This window comes from Centroberyx affinis, unplaced genomic scaffold, assembly GCF_046629955.1.
Source record: "Centroberyx affinis isolate AG114_WGS23_722 - 3 ecotype Tasmania unplaced genomic scaffold, CSIRO-AGI_Caff_v1 ptg007769l_1, whole genome shotgun sequence".
Taxonomy (NCBI): domain Eukaryota; kingdom Metazoa; phylum Chordata; class Actinopteri; order Beryciformes; family Berycidae; genus Centroberyx; species Centroberyx affinis.
The window spans coordinates 18619-38667 of NW_027283908.1; the positions used below are offsets into that span (position 1 = coordinate 18619).

The 20049-nt window shown below is 43.0% G+C and overlaps 1 protein-coding gene across 1 annotated transcript in view; it reads left to right on the plus strand.

The window, feature by feature from the left end:
• Positions 1-19087, plus strand: part of LOC139639811 (mannosyl-oligosaccharide 1,2-alpha-mannosidase IB-like) — a gene marked incomplete at its 3' end in the record, with an annotated part of 33860 nt that extends 14773 nt beyond the window's left edge. Inside the window, exons 5-6 of the mRNA XM_071513959.1 lie at positions 15093-15208; positions 18868-19087. Of these exons, the coding sequence (XP_071370060.1) occupies positions 15093-15208; positions 18868-19087 (336 nt within the window). The remainder of the gene's footprint in view (positions 1-15092; positions 15209-18867) is intronic.
• Positions 19088-20049: the final 962 nt, after the last annotated feature.

Consider the following 20049-nt stretch of genomic DNA (forward strand, 5'->3'; position numbering starts at 1 on the left):
ACAACACTGCTTTAATTAAAGCCCATAGATACTCCATGATCAACCTGAGCTACTGCAGCCCCCCCGTACAGGAGGGGGGGGGTAGAGTAGATAGAGATAGCAGATAGAGTGGGGGGGGGGGGGGGGATTAAGGGGGGCTCGGGGCAAAACACCCTTGAAAGATGATAAATTCCCATGAAATTAATAAGTGGGTAAAAAAATGCCTGTGACGAATATTCACGTGTGAGTGCGACTACTGTCCCCCGCGGGCCACCGTAGGTTTTTTTTTTCATGGGAGCCGATGACCGGGGGGATTCTTTCCAGTGCATTCTGGGTGAGAAATGGAGCATTTTCTCTCTTCTTTTTTTTTAATCAGAAAACAAGCAAGTATGCAGCAGTGAAGCAGTAGAAACTGTTGGCACCACGCAGCCAGCAGGAGGAGAAAATGGGGGGAGAGAGAGAGGGGAAAACAGCACTGTAAGACCTGCTGCCAGTTTAACTACTTTAAAGAATCTAAAATATAAGATAGTTTTGATTTGTTTAACACTTTTTTGGTCGCTGCATAATTCCATTTGTGTTATTTCATAGTTTGGATGTCTTTACTATTATTATAAAATGTGGAAAATAGTAAAAATAAAGAAAAATGTGGAGTGTCCAAACTTTTGACTGCTAGTGTAGTTCAGTGAAATTGCCCCTGAAAAGGACCAAAATGCCCCTAAAAATCAAATCAAGAGGCAAAATATGCCCTCTGGAAGAAAAGAAAAAAAGTATTTTCTTAGCCTGGATGATTGGATGATTCATGAGCAAACACACACACACACACATACACACATGCAGACACTCTCTGAGGTGTCAGCTTGTGTGTGTGTGTGTGTGTGTGTTGTACTTTTCTCCTTGTGAGAACCAGGTTGAGTTTTAGTCCTTCAGCAGGTCCTCACTTCTTCAAGGGTTAGTTCAGGTTTTGGAGTTAAATTTGGGGTTAAAATTAGCATCGGGATTAGGTTTACACTGGGGCTGAACGATTTTGAAAAAATATCTAATTGTGATTATTTTGATTGATATTGCAATTGCAATATGATTCGCGATATTAGATGGAATGATCATTTTTACATCATTATTCTCATTTTCATTGAAAAACGTATTCAAATGATTATGGTGTGATTTTTGCGGGGATCTGTACCAAACAAAGATGTTTTCTTAAGTCTGTAGAATATGATGTGTAGGCCAGGACATCTCTGCAGCACCACAATATTTCATTTAAAATGCTATTTTGACACATTTCACCTTTAACAAATATTGCGCCTCCTGCGATTTTGAAAATTGCAGTAGGCCATATTGTGATTTCGATAAAATTCCGATTAATTGTTCAGCCCTAGTTTACACTAAGGGCTAAGGGTTAGGGAACGGCTTAATTCAGCGGAAGGTCCTCACAAGTATAATGAGACAAACGTGTGTGTGTGGCACTTTGCATATTACACACATTTTTCATCAGCAATACACAGAGCGACAAAGCAGCGCTGCAGTCATCGCTCAAGGCGTTGTTGTGATACAGCGATTATCATTCACAGGCTCACAAAACCGGAAAATTACTGCGCATTCAAAGTCTCTTTTCAGATTAATATACAGTGTGTACAAGGCAACAAGGCGTTTTTTTTGTTTTGTTTTTTTTTCTTTTGCGGGAACATGATCGTCATTCACATATTTCTGAATGGCTCTAACTACCGCACAGTCAAACAGACACACAGCCACGTCCTTTGTAGTCCATTACAGGGCCATTTACACCGCGCCGCCGGGATCCGGGAGAGGCAGAGCGGGCCGTCCCACACTAGATTTATGTGCGCTGCTATCCGGGCACGAAATTAACACCCAGCCACCAGCCAAGAGATGGTAAATCTGCCTGTGTTTGGGAAAGTTTGTCTCCTGAATCAGCTGCTTTGGCGGGTAAACAGCCGTTATTTGGAGGCTTTTTTTTTTTATGTGCTGAAAAGTCTAGTTGGTTGGGAAAATAGTGAAATTGGCTGGTGCATTCTGGGACGTAAACACCGCCGTGTGGCTGGCAGCGCGAAGAAAAAAAATGAGCTTCCTAGTGATGATGTGTGTAGGTTTGTGTGGGGGTGTGTGTGAGAGAGAGAGAGAGGTGTGTGTGTGTTTGAATCGGAGTGCGTGAATTTTTTTTTTTTGAGACGGCGAGAGTATGTGTGAAACGTGTAAAGGGAATTATCTATGTGTGTGTATCCGTGTGTGTGTGTGTGTTCCCTCTCAGCGGAGTGTAGGTGTGTGTAGAGTAGTTAAGCCAGACTAATGAGAAGCGAGGCTGAGCTCCTCTGTCTTAATGAGAGCCCGCTGTGACTGACAGCCTTATTAACACACACTCTGTCTTACTGTAACACTGCGCTGCCCACACACACTCACCCAGTCACTGAAGACACACACACACACACACATACACACACACACACCACCCACTCTCTTTCTTTCACCTACTCACACATACACACACAAGGCCCAAACACTCTTCCTCTCTCACACAGGCATTCATTCGTTTATCACAAGACTTTCAATTCAAAGGGATTAATTGTCATGACTTTTGGCATGTGTTGCCATTGCAAGATAAATATCATAATAATAACGCAGCAATGATGATCATTAAATAAAACGAAAATGACTGTTTTTCACATTATGCAAATTAGCAAAATATCCATCATGGAGGACTTTTATGGTCCAAGAGGCTTTTTTGTAGAGGCTTTTTTTTTTGTGAAATTCTGTCTACGGGATTTTCAGATACACGTTTGTGGCATTTGTGGCGCCCCCTATGGGTCGGGCTCAAAATGCTTTGGTAGACCTATTCCCAAACACGGACTGAAGTTACCTACCAGGATTTATGATGATCGGACAAATGGTTAATGAGTTATGGCCAATATTTGCTAAGCCCCGCCCTTTGCGAAGATATTTTGGTTGATGGCGGACATGTTTTTCGACCAATCTTGCTCATTTATAATAGAAATGTGTATTGCAGTCCCCCAAGGCCGTATATCAAATTTGGTGTTGACAACGTCAAAATCCAAAAAGTAGATGTCACATTACTGTTCTTCACATTATGCAAATGATCAAAAAATCCATCATGGCGGGCTTTTATGGTCCAAGAGGCTTTTTTGTAGAGCACATTGAGCTGGACTTGTGCATCAAATTTCAAGTCAATCAGACTTACGTTGTGAGGGGCGTGGCCTTTCCAAAATTGCATTTTTGGGCCTTAATTACAGCGCCACCATCTGGCCGATTGGGCTCACATTTCTTGGGAAGCATTTGCACATCATTTCCAGTTATTGGGCCAATACTCATAGTTTTCGCTCATTCCAGCTCATGGCAATTTGAGCCGCGGCAGAAGACAAATAATAGTAATAAACTGGCACAAACTCAAGAGAGTTCTATCCCTTCGGGGTTTGAACCCTAATAATGTTATTAAGATGTATAACTCCACACACGCTACACTCTACACACATTTAGACGCACACACAGTGCGGAAAGAGCGTAGAATGTGTAGGAGTATGACTTCTTGGACACCTTTTGTATGTCTTTGCTGTCCTTTTCTCATGTTTCTGCCGGTAACTCCCTTTCCCTTCGCTCTCCAAGGAATGGGAAACGATCGGTGTTCACAGCAGGAAGCTTTTTTTTTTTTGTTTTTGTTTTTTTTTCTCCAGCGGCTGGTCAATGAAACGGATCACCACCCACTTTCCCTCATTTGCCACCCAGCTAGACTTTCAGAACAGAACAGAACAGAGCAGGACTTCTAAATGACGGTTTGTTTCCCGGAGAAGAAGCCTAAGGTAGACGGACTCACCGCCCGCAGATAAAGTCCCAGCAGCAGTCGGCGGGTGTCTGGTGCCAATTCCCCTCCTGCTGTGACATATATTGATGATAGAAGGATCTAGAAAGTGGGAACTAAAGCCTGTCTGACCCTAGCTGTTCTGTGTCTGAGCATATTGTGTCGTGCGTTGCATAGAAATGCATTCTTCTGTCACACACCATGGCACGCAGTTTAATTAAGTTAATTAGTATTACCTTAGCAGCCCTGTGTCCTTGGCCTGTGTTTCAAACAGAGTGTGTTTGAAGTTTGGTGTGTGTGTGTGTGTGTGTGTGTGTGCCTTTGTGTCTGCGCTCCTGTGTGTGTGTTTGAAGCTGGACCGACACGCCCGGGCAGCGAACAGCCCCCCCCCCCCCCCCGGCGTTTTTGGATCTGTCACCTCAGATTTGACTTTAAAAAATGGGATTGTCCTGTTTTATGACATAATCGCAATAGAACTTTCTATTGCCCGGTCAAACGGGGCCACGGCAAATAAAGGTTGAGGTTCTGTCCAAGGCAATGGAGAAGTTTAAAATCTATCTATATGAATCAGGTTGGCCAATAATGTTTGGTTCGCTGTGCTAAAAGTTATTTTTTTATTTTTTTTTGTGGAGAGGTATGTGTGTGTATGCATAAATGTATTTGTATGTATATGGGTGTGTGTAGGCATGTGTATGTACATGTATGCATACATGTATGTTTGCACGTACAGTATATGTGTGTATATATCTATTAGTAGTAGGCTTATTATTAGTATTATTATTATCATTATTATTATTTGATTAGATTATTATTTATGTATTTATTTATTTTTTCCTCCTTTTTTTTTTCTTTATTTAATTTTTTATTGTCATTATTATTTTTCGCCTATACTATATGCCTAGGTATTACGTAGGCATGCACAGGGAGTTATCTGAAGCCAGCCAGGGGAGGGGAGGGGAGGGGAGGGGAGGGTGGGATAAAAAAAAAAAAATTCTCTCTTGAATTACACTGTCCGCAACATTGTGTTAAGGAGATTTATCGACACATATGGATGTGATACATGCGGGTATGTGTATATGATTTATTATCGTTACACTGTAAAGAAACAAAATAAAAAATTTGATCACAAAAAAAAAAGATTTTACTTTAAAAATCAAGAGATCTGGTAGGCAAGAGAGTGATACAGAGGGGCAAAAACAGACAGAGCGATAATGGAAAGAGAGGGAGAGAAACGGGAGGAAGCTAGACCCAGCAGGACGGGGTGCAGAGGAGAATAATTCAGAGTCTCCAAAAGCAGAGGCACTTTTTTTTTTTTTTTTTTTTAGAAACGGCCGTTGACAGTGTGACAGCGGTCGGGACAGATAACTGGGGAAATGTGTCCCGACACACGAGTCACTGCCTGGTTCAAAGTGCTTCACAGGCATCTGGCTTCTCGTCTTCCGTCTTTTTAGCTACTCCAGGGTTTCTCTGCAGGTCTGGAAAGACACGGGAAATGTTTAAGGGCTAATGGGCCTCATGCAGGAAGCGATATACGAACAAATTTTCTCTTATTTTTGTTCATATCCACAATTTGTTCTTATTTTGTTAGTGCCCATTGATTTCTGGGATTCAGCAATGTTTTCTTATTTTTGCTCTTCTCTTAGGTGAGAGAAAATTTTACGAGTGGTCGAGAGCACTCTTACCAAGATAAGAAAAAAACATCTCGTTTTCACAGTTTTTTTAGTATTACAGTATTACATTATTGGGTTTTATTATAATGAAAGGCATTACATTATCGGTAAAATGTTATTACAATATCAGTCAGGACATTTTATTACATTATTGGTCAAGTTATTACAGTATTGGGTTTTATTACATTTTCGAGCAAGTTAAGTGCAAATTTTATTACATTTTCAGGAAATTATTACATTATTGGGTGCTACAATCCCAATTAAGACTATAAAAGGCTTTGGATGATATTGCATGGTTCAGCTTCTGAATGTCTGACATGCTGCTCTGAGATGCTTTGTCCATCCAGGCCTTACAGAGAACGAGTTTTTACAGATCACAGATCTATTTGATGAGGCGGATGAACGGCTGCTGAGCCGGTTCAGATCGCCAAGAGCGCCTCTCCGATTCTTGGCCGTGTGCCAGAGTATTTGCACACGACACAACACCTGCCCTTATATGGTGTTTAGGGGGCGTTACCTATGCTGATAACAATCAATCGGCCACGCGCCTCCAATTTCTGATCAAGTGGGATTCATCGTTCAGCACACCTGGGTAAGAGCAGATTTGGATGGTTAAGAACGTTTGGTGCATCTGGAGTTGACTTCTCTTATTTTTTCTCTTAACAGAAAATTAAGAGAAAATATAAGAGAAATTTAAGAGAACGTTTCTGCATGAGGCCCAATGTGTCATCTCTGGAAAATAAAACCCTTCAGGTGGATCCATTTTGCGATAGTGAGCGCCTCACTGTACATTAACTCTCTTCTTCCATGGCTGCTTACCAAAGACATTAATCATTTGACACAAAATATTGATTTAAAAGGATTTTATTATAAGCAATTAAGTCGTTTATGAACTTCCACCACAAAAGTAGTTCAGCAGGACTGTAACCATAGAAACGTCTGTAGCTAGCATCGATGGCTACACTATAGAACAGTGATTCTCAACCTTTCTCATATCAGGGACCCCTATTTTAGTCCACATTAGGCCCACGGACCCCCATTTGATGAGATTTCTTCTCTCGGACCCACATCTGGGAATATTTTTATTGTTAGATATGATTTTGTCCTGAATTCCATGACTATCTGTATTGAAGGTACAGAGATAATAGTGAAAGACAGTCAAAATAGTCATTCTTCTACATTTTCTAATTGTGTTAACTCCATAATGGTGAAGTTTAATAATTCATCAATTTGCTGGGGACCCCCTGGAACCCCCTCAAGGACCCCTGGTGGTCCCCGGACCCCACGTTGAGAACCATTGACCTAGAAGAGCTGTAACCATAGAAACGTAAACAAATCCAGCAAGATTATCGTTCGGGCTCTAACCAACCATCAAGAGTTTCATGCTCTCTGAATAAACAAAAAGTAATATTCATGTTTGTCACCTAGCCAAATGTTTGTCTGCAGTGAACAAGCAGTAATGTGTTTTTGGCACAAGCGGACTCCTTGACTGCGGAGTGATATTAGATGTGAAACGGCGGTCTGTTACTCAGAAAATAGGACCTCAGAATGCCTTCATGGGCCTCGAAAAGTTTAGAAATACACAAAGTCTGGAAAGTCTGGAAAGTCTGGATAGTTCGGTGTTGATGCACACATCTAGCAGCAGCCTCTCTGTCATTTGACATATGATAATCTTCCGCATACTTGACAGTCATATTGCCCTGCCGCTGACAGCATCCATCATATTGAAAGCAGGCCAACATCTTCAAATCCAGTCAAAAAATGAAAAAGTAGGTAAGGAAGAGGAAAAATAGGTTAGTGCAGTACCTCTACTTCTGCCTGGACTCCACAGAACAGGCTGGACTTGGGATCAGAGCAGAAAATGAACTTTAGGTGTGGAAGTTGAACTGTGGGATTTACCAGACAATGTGAGAGACAATGTGGCCAATGGACAGAAAGGTTCATTTCCTGCCCTGATACTAACCGTGTGTGTGTGTGTGTGTGTGTGTGTGTGTGTGCCTGTGCCTTCATTGTCTAGTAGTTCAGAGTAGTGGATGTGTTTTAGGGAAATAAACGCTACAGTAACATGGGGATTCAGTATCACTCCACTACTAATGAATTATTCTGTGTGGGAACAGAAGGCTATCGACTTTCACTCCAGACCCACGGAGAGAAGATAAGGAAAACATACAGGCATTAACAAATCAGCAGGTTTACCTTCCTCCCCCCTCTCTCTCTCTCTCTCTCTCTCTCTCTCTCTCCATCACTTATTACTTCCTACATACTTATTGCCCCTTTATCTTTGACATGTGTAGCAACACTTCTCTGTTTGTGTCCACCCATCTTCTCTTTCCTCCCGTCTCTTTCTCTCTGGGTCTTTCTCTCTCCCAACTTCCCCCTGTCTCATTCCTTTCCCATCTCTCACTCCAACTCTCCTTCACTTCCTCCCTCCATTTCCCTCTATTTTTTATCTTAGTCTCCCTCACTTCCACCATCACTCCCATCACTCACTACCCATCACTCGCTACCTTCCACAACCAACCAACCAACCTTCATCTCTCTCACTCTCTCTCTCTGTCTCTCTCTCTCTCTCCCTCCCCCTCTCTGTATGTCTCTCTCTCCTTCTCTCTCTCTCCCTCTTCTCTCCTCATCTCTCTCTCTCTCTCTCCCTCTCTCTCTGTATGTCTCTCTCTCTCCATCTCTCTCTCCCCCTCTCTGTATGTCTCTCTCCTTCTCTCTGTCTCTCCCTCTTCTCTCGCTTCATCTCTCTCTCTCTCTCTCTCTCCCTCTCTCTGTCTCTCTCCCTCTGTCTCTCTCTCGCCCTTTCTCTGTATGCCTCTCTCTCTCTCTTTCTCTCTCTCTCTCCATCTCTCTCTCTCCCTTTCTCCCTCTCTCCCTCTCTCTCTCTCTCCTTCTCTCTGTCTCTCCCTCTGTCTCTCTCTCGCCCTCTCTCTCTGTATGCCTCTCTCTCTCTCTCTCCCTCTCGCTCTCTCTCCATCTCTCTCTCTCCCTTTCTCCCTCTCTCTCTCTGTCCTTCTCTCTGTCTCTCCCTCTTCTCTCCTCATCCCTCTCCCTCTCTCCTCAGTTTCTAGGAGTCTCACCACCAGGCGAGGAAGCTATCTTTTTTTTTTACTTTTGTGTCCGTACCACAGTGGCTGCTAGATTACAGCAGGTGTTACAGACCACTTTCACACTTCTATCAGCCAAACTAAGGTTCAGAATAGAGAATCCCCCTTATATGGTGGTTGGTTTCCTGCCACAGCGGCAGGTAGAGCAGACACACTTAGCGCCCACAGAGAGAATAAAGCAGCATTCGGCTCGGGGCTGGCAGTATTTTCCCACCCTGCCAGGAGCTGACCTTAGCCTCGTTGGAGAAGGCCTTTACTCATGGCATTCTCAGCACGGTGCAGTCTTTAATTAAGTTTACTTTTGTTGCAGCTATGAAATTAGATCTTGGTACTGACAGGTTCTTTACATTCAGTGATATTAGTGGAGGCAGAGTTGGAAAGTAAGACAAACGGACTAAGGAAGATGTCGTGAATTGCGTAGTTGGAACAAAAGATGTGAATGGGAGCAGCAGTCAGACCGGCAGATGACTTTCAAGAAGAGAAATTTGCCACACACACTGACCGTTTGCTGTCATTTTGTCTGGTTAGACACCTATAGGAGGGCCACAAACACCTTTTGTTTGCAGGCCAAGACGGCCGAGGTGCAGTGATGTAGAACCAGGAAGGGCAACTAAGTTTTTCGTCCACCAGATTCCAAAATACACGAGCCACTTTCACTATTTCACACACCAAATATGATGTTTAGAATAGAAAAGAGCCACCAGAGGAGGGGTGCTGACCTGGGTGGGTGGCAAAGTAGAAAAACTGGTGCTCATACCCCACCCTGGATGGAATAGTATGAATTAGAGCTGCTGTATTGATTTTTTCCTTACCGCACAAATTAGCAAAGCCATTCAAACCGGCACGGTAACCGCCATAAAAAAAAATCATCATAATTTAAACCTCAGAACAGTGTTACAGTTGTTGTAAGTGCTCACCACTTGTTGCTGTCCCGGTTGTATTTAGTCACTCTGGCAAATGCCTCGGAGACTCCTAACTGACGTAGTGCCGAGCCGGGACGTCCCGAGGCAGACGGGCTGCCTTTCATTGCATCTTTCCCTCTTCATCGGGCTCAAAGCCAAAATGTTCCCAAACAGGAGAAGTAAGGTTGGGTTTCGCTAAAAGATCCATGGGGGGGGGGGGGCACGTTCTCTGATCAGAACGTTAACTGCGCAACTGTGAGTGGAAACTTTCGAACACATGGCGTGAAGAAAATAGGCTACACAATTCTAATTATTATCATTATTTAAAAAATAGTATTGCATGTATTTCAGATCACATAACTTTTATAAGCAAAAATTGGAACATAAACAATAGGCCTAAAATACCACCGCATTACCGTGGTAATGCGGTAACCATGGCAGCTCTAGTATGAATTCTGTATTTGGAGTCGGGGAATCGGTGAAATAACCTCCACACTTCCTCCCCTGTTTTCTAATCTTATTTTTTTTATACTACTTTGAGGAAACTTTTCATTCGGTCCACATGCATCTGTTAACCGCCTTATAAAAGCCAAAACACCCTCGAGAACGTTTCTGTGATTGTGGGCACTTTGCTGTTGATGGGACAGGAACACCCACTCGTTTTTTTTTTTTTTTATTACTATCGTAAAACACACCTAGGTAGTATCTATTGGTGCAAAATGTCAGTCTTTTAGATCCTATAAAACTCTGGATGGCACACACTCTTGCTCCAGCAGCAACTGCCGTTATAATTTTAGTAGTGTCTCTTTGTTTTGGCTCAGCAACAGAGAGGCATTTTATTCCACGAAATTCAATTATTTACATAAGCTTAAAATATTGCCGGTTCAAAAGTGATTTCAGAACATTGAATAACAATAGGCCCAAAACATGGGGAAATCTGTACCTCGTTCAAGCTGGCAGGCGCAATGAGCGACAAGTTGAGTGATTTATACTAACACACACGCACAGACACACACACACACACACACACACACACCTGTAAACACTCACACACAAGTCGTCAGATCCAGCAAATAGTTGCACATTTCAGATCTAGTCAACTGGATCTGAAATCTGCTGTTTTTTTTCAAGGTCTCAAGACACCCAGGCACACATGAACACACACACACACACACACACACACTCTCTCTCTTAACAGACTCTTAATGTCTTTAGTGTGGCTTACTATAGCTCATTTACACACCAGTACTCCTATACAGCCACTCAATGTCATTTTCTTTGCATATATACAAACTCAGACAGCCAGTGTGTGTTTGTGCATGCATACACACACACACACACACATACATACTGCCCTCTATAGTGTCTCCCAAGGTTGTTTGTGAGGTTTGCTCTCTCTCTCTCTGTGACGAAAGATGAATAATTCATGGCCGCTTCATCTGTCTCTATCTCCTCCTCCTTCTCTATCTCTCCCTCCGTTTAGCTAAGGGCATGTCAGTCCCACACAAGTGTTTGCAGGGAAAAAAAACAAAAGAGTCTCCTCAGCTCAGACACAAAGTAATCGCTCTAATAAAGATATAGTAAAAAAATCAGAAGAGAACTCATACTCCCGTTTCAGCCGATAAAGGGAAACCGTTTGTCAGCTTTTGCGATCTTTACTGATTTGTGCCTCGGTGATCTCGACAGCAAGTTGAGATCAATAAACCAGAAGATGTGAACTAATTGAGGACTGTGTTGAGATGAGAAACGGATAATTTCTCCCAGTGAAGCTCAGGTGCCTGCCTGCATCACAGCAAAGTCAGAGAAACACGCACAGGCACGCAACTATAAATAAACACTAAGCACTGACTCTAATCCTTTCTAACCCGAGACAGCCACAGCAGTAATCACACAACCTAATCACCATTTTTTTTTTTTTTTTTTTTTTTTTTTAATGTTGCTCTCCTAACCAGATTTTCTAGATCAGGATGCTGCAAGTGAATGTCAGAGGAAAGACTAAGATGCAGGATCTTCGAAGTTTGTGCGAGGCAAAACATTCCAGGGGGTCCCCAGCAAAAAGGGGAATCATTTATTTTCACTATAATTCCGTCCATAAGTAACACAATGACAGAATGTATGACTATTTTTGGTCATGGGTTTCATACACTTTCTGTAATAAAAGATCTGAAAGCAAAAATCTTATCAAATGGGGGTCCGTGGTCTAATTTGTGTCAGTTTAGGGGTCCTTGATGTGAAAAGGTTTGAGAACCACTGGTCTAGAGCAGTGATTCTCAACCTTTTACATGTCAAGGACCCCTAATTTAGCACACATTGGGGCCACGGACCCCCATTTGATGAGATTTTGTCTCTCGAACCCATCTGAGAATATTTTTATTGTTAGATATGATTTTGTCATATCTTTCGTCATATCGTCATATCTGGGCTTAGTCATAGGCCAAGAATTCCATAACTATCTGTATTGTAGGTAGAGAGATAACAGTGAAACTATGATCAAAATAATCATTCTTCTACATTCTCTAATTGTGTTAACTTCTTGTAAATTCAGTAATGTAGTTTAACAATTCATCAGCTTGCTGTGGACCCCCTGGAACTCCCTCAAGGACCACTGGTGGTCCCCGGACCCCACGTTGAGAACCACTGGTCTAGAGAGTCAGGTTTGTGACTGGAAGATCTAGACATGAACAAGACATCCACCAGGATTTCCACTGGTCATGAAATTTCTGGAATAACATGGAATTTAGAGAGATGCAGAAAGAGATTGAGAAAGTCAGAGAATTTGATCAATTCTCTGGGAAAGTCGGGGGAATATCGGGTAATTTTACAAATGGGTCACTGAACAGGAAAACACCAGAATGTATTTTCCAATTTGTTTCACACAGTCATTGCATTCGATGGTGGTTCTCATCTGGGTTTCCCCACAGCAAGTAGTGGAAACCAGACTGTTTACCCCTTTTAGAACGTTTCTGAGCTGGAAAAACAACATTAACAAACCAGGAAGGAAGAATTAGTTCGGTCATCGTGGAAGTTCTCCGACTTCCGTATGGAAACTCATGGAAGAATCGTGGAGTTTTACCCCAGGGCCACAGTGGGAACTCTGCTCCAAATGATGATGGGTTACTGCACCTGCCAAAGTGGCTGCTGGAGTAGACGAACCTGCCAAACACAGGACAAATGAGCCAACGCTAACCCAGATTCTGTATATATACACACATGCATGCCAAGCTGGCCTCTGCTGCATATTGATGGGTCCTTACAGTGACTATACACACACACACACACACACACACACACACACAGTCACACACACCTCCAGTGCTTTCTGTGGCATCCTGTGCTTTGAGCTAGCATGGGTATTAGCAGTGTTGGGCAAGTTACTGAAAATTAGTAATTAGTTACAGTTCCTAGTTACTTCTCTCAAAAAGTAATTGAATTACTTTACCAATTACTGCATAATAAAAGTAATTAGATACTAGGGAAAGTAACTTTTGCGTTACTTTTAAATGTCTGCTTCAATTCTCTTATTGCACATAGCTATATTATTTTAGTGTTGCTGTGGCAAAAAAAAAATGGGACAAGACAACTGTCAAATTTTATCTATCATTGTACCCATTATCACTATGATGAAAAGTAAGTAGTGGAACAATAAAACACAATAGATATGTTTTGATAGGTTTATTTATTGTAGTCTGTGTGTGTGTGTGTGTTCTTTTTTGGGCCTATCAGTGTCTCATGAGAGTCAGGGTCAGAAATTAATGGGTTCTCGGGGCAAAAACGACCTTAAAAGTTCATAAAATGCCAGTGACATCAGAAATGAGGCGGCCAAAAAAAATGCCCCTTGATAATTAGGAGCAGCCTTCCCGGGATCTCACCCCGGTCGACGTTGTTTGTTTTGAGTTGTCATGTATGGGCTCATTAATGCAGCCGCTGTCCCCTGTGGGCCACCGTAGGGGAGTCGCGGGCGATTCTGACCGGCGATTGTTTGCAGTTTGTGAAAAATAGACGCCTGAAGCAGTAGAAAACATTCTTCATCTGTCTACTTCTTTCTGACGTTTTTCTGTAATTACTGTATATTATGCTTGTTTGCTATTCTGGAAAAAAATAAACAGATGATTTAAAAAAAGAAAAGAAAATGTTGGCACGTCGCAGCCAGCAGTTTGCAGTATTACAGACTCTACAGTTGGCTGTGATACACAGAATAAAAATAAAAAACAAAATAATAGGTTTTTCATTTCAATAGTTTTTAGAGCAATTGAGGAGAAATTATCTGATCTGTTTTATGTAATTGTATATTAAGATAAAACAAATCTAAATGGTGTTAGTTTTTGTGGGGGGGGGGGTGTTGTACTTTATTATAAACATGTTTTTGTATGCATATATTTCTTCTGTCCTGTTTGTAACGACTGTTTTTGCCATATACATAATGTTTATATGCCATTATGTTTGTTTGTTCGTTTGTTTGTTTTTGTATGTATGTATGTTTAAAAAAAAACACATTGAAACGATTAGAGGATCTACTGTTTACAATGTGGACAAACACCAATAAAAAGAGTTTTGAAAAAAAAAAAAAAAAAAAAAAGAATTCTAAATGGTGCACATTATTATTTCAGAGTTCAATGGAATTGCCTCTGAAAAGACCAAAGTTCCCCTAAAAATCAGATCAAGATCAAAAAATGCCCTCTGGAGCATTTCCCCTCCCTCTCCTCCCCAGGATGAGAGGGGGAGCTGGCAGCGGCCCACGCTCCCTGCGTGGCGTCCCGTTAATGAGGACGGCCATAAAAGCCGCGTAAACTTCCACCGGGGGAGGGGGGGGCAGGTGGGGGGGGGGGCGTTTGAGGACATCGAAATTTGAGCGTGTCGGGGGAAGCGGGTAAACAAAAAAACGAGAAATGAGAGGAAAAAAAAGCCGCCGCCAAAATATTGTGGGCGGAGAGGGAGAAATAAAAAAGAACACCCGGGGCCTCGATGGCGTTTGATGCCATATGTCCCGCTCCGCCAAGGACTTTGAGGCAAAGTCGAAAAAAAATGAATAATTCACTTTGGCTTTCCGTTTGTCCGTCTCTCCCCGTCTCTCCCTCTCTGTCTCTCGCTCTGTTGCCCTCTCTCCCTTCCTCCCACCCACCCTGTTCTACTTTTTCCCCTCTCCCTCTCTCTCTCTCGGCCCGTTCCTCCTTTTTCCCTCCCTTCTCTCCGACTCTCACCTCCGACCCATCTTCCCTCTCGCCATCCCCCCCCCCCCCTCTCTCTCCCTCTCTCTCTCAATTCAGTTTAATTCAATTCAGTATGCTTGTCAGATGAGCAATATTGCCAAAGCGTCAAGGCTAATACAATTCAATAATGAGATGGAAATATATATATATACATTTCATTAAATAAAATAAAATAAATAAATAAAAATAACAAGAAAATGGCAGAAAATAGTAAACACGTTTTGTTTGTTCACACGTGTGTGTGTGTGTGTATCCTAGGTCTACTGTATATAAAAGCAATTAATCTCTCTCTCTCTCTCTCTCTCTCTCTCTCTCTCTCTCTCTCTCTCTCTCTCTCTCTCTCTCTCTCTCTCTCTCTCTCTCTCTCTCTCTCTCTCTCTCTCTCTCTCTCTCTCTCTCTCCAGATCATACATCAGTCGGAGGTCTTGGGGACAGTTTCTATGAGTACCTGCTGAAGGCCTGGCTCATGTCAGACAAGACCGACACAGAGGCCCGCAAGACTTATGACGACGCCATAGAGGTACGGCACAATCCACCATTTATACACACACACACACACACACACACACACACACACACTGTACAGTGTTTCCTACAAGCGTCGGCTGCTGGACAGATAGCCGACGACCGACTGCTCTCTATCAAAGTGCCCCTAAACTTAAATCTGAGATCTCATTGATGATCTCAATCTCAAGATGATTTATGAGCTAAGAAAAAAATCTCGATCATACAAATTCATGATTGAAGTCTATTTTTTCTTCTGTTTTTTTCTCTTACTGTTTTTTCTTCAGTTTTCAGCCTCTACCTTCCCTGATATCAAGTGAAACAACCTGAAACGGGAAAATCAGTCTCTGGCCGGACTGTCTTTGATGGGGGGGGGGCGAGTACGCATCGCTTTGTTTTAAAAGGAATAGTTCACCCAAAAATGAAAATTCTGTCATCGTCTACTCACCCTCATGCCAAATGAAACACAGGTGAAGTTTGTCAGTCCATATAACACACAGGGAGGCTGCAGCACAACTTGGTAGCAGCCTTCTCCAAAACAACTGAAGTCAATGGGGACCTGTTCTTTAGAGTTCCAAAACAAAAACAGCCAGACAATCACACTGTGAATAGAAAGACCTATACACCATTATTTGTTGCAAATCAATCAGCTGTAGTTAAGATTTGCACTAAATGATGGTGTAAATATACTGTAGGTCTTTTTGGAACTCTGAAGAACTGGTCCCCACTGACTTCAGTTGTTTTGGAGAAGGCTGCTATGGAGTTGTGCTGCAGCCTCCCTGTGTGTTATATGGACAAACTTCACCTGTGTTTCAACTGGCATGAGGGGGAGGAGATGATGACACAATTTTCAGTTTTGGGTGATCTATTCCTTTAAGGGGTCACAAGCCAAAGAAGTTGAGAACCGCTGGGTTAAAGGGCAAACCGACAAGAAAAGACAACGTCTATAGGCCTGTATAGACTCCAAGCTGCATATTTGTTATTTGAAACAAGTAAAATAAATTGAGTGCAGATTTCCTTGGAATTAAGCCCATTTGAAATCGACTTACTTTATGTCCATTTTCTTACCAGCATATGGACTTTCTTAGTCATTTGAAATAATTGGGGGTAAAAAGTAGAAGTAAATTAGCTATAACTCTAATCAGTTAGGTCGTCCTCGGTCGAGCCCTCCAGCGGCGTTTCCAGTCATCTCGATCCTCCGTGCATCTGGCTAGCTCGCAAGTACGTTCCGCCCCTGCATCTTTCTTTAGGACGTCCACGTACGTTTGGTGTGGGACGCCCCTCGTGATCGATGCCCGTGTGCTGGCTCCCACAGCACCAGCTTGCTGGCTGGGAGCTCCCGGTGTCTCTGGCAGTGACCGGCTAGTATGGGCAGAAATACGTGTCACTAGAAACTGAAATTGGATTATTTATATTTGAATTTGAATTGCTCAACTTGATTGAGTTTATTAGTTTGACACTGAATTCCAATAAACTTGAAACTGAATGTAATATGAAAACATGAGATGAAGGGATCTGGAATTTTCACGCCAAAAACGTGAAAAGGAGTTCTGTGAATCTGCACTCGATTGCTCTTCCTCAACGACCAGGATGTGTGTCTCAGTAAACTGAAATTGAATTGCAAGAACTGAATTTGAATTGTGAGAACTGAATACAGTTTCAGAGCAAATGAATTCAATTTCATAATATTACATTCAGTTTCAAGTTTATTGGAATTCACTTTCAAACTAATAAATTCAATTTCAAATGACGCTATTCAGTTTTTCAATGCAATTATTCAAGTGAAACAATACAAATTCAAATTATGTGATTCAAATTCCGTTTTTTAATGCAATTATTCAAGTTGAGCAATGCAAATATAAATAATTCAATTTCAGTTTCTAGTGATACATATTTCTGCCCATAGGCTAGCCTCATTCTCCTGGATGCTATCTCCTCACTCGACCTTGGTAACCCCCCGTACAGATGCTTGTTGGTAACGTTCTCGTTCTGGTCGATGTTTAGTACCGCTCGCAGCATTGATATGTCGGGGGAGGCTGGTTCAGAGCCTTCCATGCGAGCGCCTTCCTCACTTTAAGGTCTTGCTCTGACGAGTTGACCCGTGAGCCCAGGTGTTTGAAGTCACCGACTCCTTTCAGAGCAATGCCTCCTGTTGTCGTTAGAGGCGGATGGTCCAGGAGGATGTTGTAGGTGATGACCTCGGTTTTCTTGGCATTTAGCCTGAGGCCAACCTTGGCACACTCTGTCTCCACTCTGGTCAGGAGCTCCTGTGCCCGCTCCGCACGGTCAGATGGCAGGCTGATGTCATCATGTCTAGGTCCATTAGGACTACAGCAGGGAGTCGTCTAGACCAGTGATTCTCAACCTTTTTCATGTCAGGGACCCCTAATTTAGTCCACATTAGAACCAACCCCATTTGATGAGATTTTATCTCGTTTTCAATCGGAGAATATTGTTATTGTGACATATGATTTTGTCCAGAATTCCATGACTATCTGTATTGTAGGCAGAGGATAACAGAGAAGCTATGATCAAAATAGTCATTCTTCTACATTCTCTAATCGTGTTAAATGCAGAATATTAACAATTCTTCAATTAACAATTCTTCAATTTGCTGGGGACCCCCTGGAACTCCCTCAAGGACCCCTGGTGGTCCCCGGACCCCACGTTGAGAACCACTGGTCTAGACCTCCCAGGTGTAATAGTGAGGCCGAGTCCCTGCTCCCGTCCACTGATGGCTTGCCTAAGTGCATAGTCCAGGACTATAATAAATAGTCCAGGACTATAATAAACAGTCCTGGACTATACACAGCTGCTACCTGCTAACTCTAAATGACACCGGTATTCTTTAATAACCAATATTGATATTAAAAAAAAAAAAAAAACACTTCAGTACCTGCTGACAGGTGGCAATGCCCAGCCTTACAAAGCAGAGGAGTCCCATTGTGTTTTTTAATAAGCTGGTTAGCAGGGAGCAGCTGTTCCCAGTCTGCAGCCGATGAAGATGTAGAGAGATCAATCATGAAGAGGAGGAGGAGGGAGGGGAGGGGAGGGTTCAACTTCTGCTCACACCATGTTGTTCTGTTTGACCCCTTACCCCCCCCTCCCCCCCACACACACACACACACACTCTCAATCTCCACGTCCCATACGCACAACTTGATCCCATCAATACACACACACACACACACACTTGATATTCCATCTACAATTTCCATCCACATTCTTGCTGTAATGCGCACACACACTCTCACATCCATCACACACCGCTTCATTCTCCCTTTCTTTCATTATACACACACACACACGTATACACATCACACACTTCTTCATTTATCCTTCCTACCACCACACACACACTCTTACACACACACACACACTGACATACACATCCATCAAAACATGCCCTCATTTTCCTTTCATACACTCCCCCCCACACACACACACACACACACTTATACACACACTTACTCACACACTGACGCGTACATCCACCGCACACTCCTTCATTGTCACTTCCCCCACCTCCACACCCCCCCCCCTCACACACACACTTTCTACATAATCCTCCACACACTCCTTTTTTTCCTCCCTTCCACGCCAAATCCTACCACCCACTCCCAATACACACACTCCCTCCCTCCCCTCCCCTCCCCTCCCCTCCCCTCCCTCCAGGCCATCGAGCGCCACCTGATCCGCAAGTCCAACGGCGGGCTGACGTTCATCGGCGAGTGGAAGAACGGCCACCTGGAGAGGAAGATGGGCCACCTGACCTGCTTCGCCGGCGGCATGTTCGCGCTGGGCGCCGACGGCTCGCCCGACGACAAGGCGGGACACTACCTGCAGCTGGGCGCCGAGATCGCACACACCTGCCACGAGTCCTACGACAGGACAGGTGGGTGGGGGGGGGGCGCACACATACACACACATCTGTCAGTCGTCTAATGCAGGGATTCTCAATCTTTTTCATATCAAGGACCCCTAATTTAGTCCACATTAAAGCCCCCCCCATTTGATGAGATTTTGTGTCTCTCGAATCCAAATCTGAGGATGTTTTTTTATTGTCAGATATGATTTTGTCCAGAATTCCATGACCGGTCTGTATTGTAGGTAGAGAGATAACAGAGAAACTATGATCAAAACAGCCCACTGAGCTTTAGCTCTCATATAGCCCAGGATCATTACGGCTATGTATAGACCTATTTTAGACCAAGCAGTAAATACATTATTACAATGAATAAACATCTGTAAATACCAAAAATATGCACCAGAGAAGTCCTGTAGACTAGCCTACAAGATAATTATCTGAGCACAAGAAGTAATTTCAACATTGCGTCTATGCGTAGCTCTCATATAGTCCAGGATAATATTGTCTATGTATAGATATCTAATAAACTTTCACTTTTAGACATGTTTTAAACGTCTAATCAACATAAAATTGCTCAGTGGGAGTCATTCTTCTACATTCTCTAATTGTGTTAACTGTTTAACAATTTTAGTTGTAACAATACATCAATTAGCTGGGGACCCCCTGGAACTCTGTCAAGGACCCCCTGCTGGTCCCCGGACCCCATGTTGAGAACCACTGGTCTAACGATAGGACAGGGGAACGGGGGGAGAGACACACACACACACACACACACACACACACACACACACATACCTGCAACAGGACAGGTAAGGCAGGGAGAGACATGGAGAAACACAACACACATTGAATATAAATATGGTAATATAAACACACCTGCCATGACAGGTGGGAGGGACGGACACACACACACACACACACACACACACACACACACACACACCTGCCTGTAGTTGTATGACAGATGCAGGATCTCGACTAATATTCTA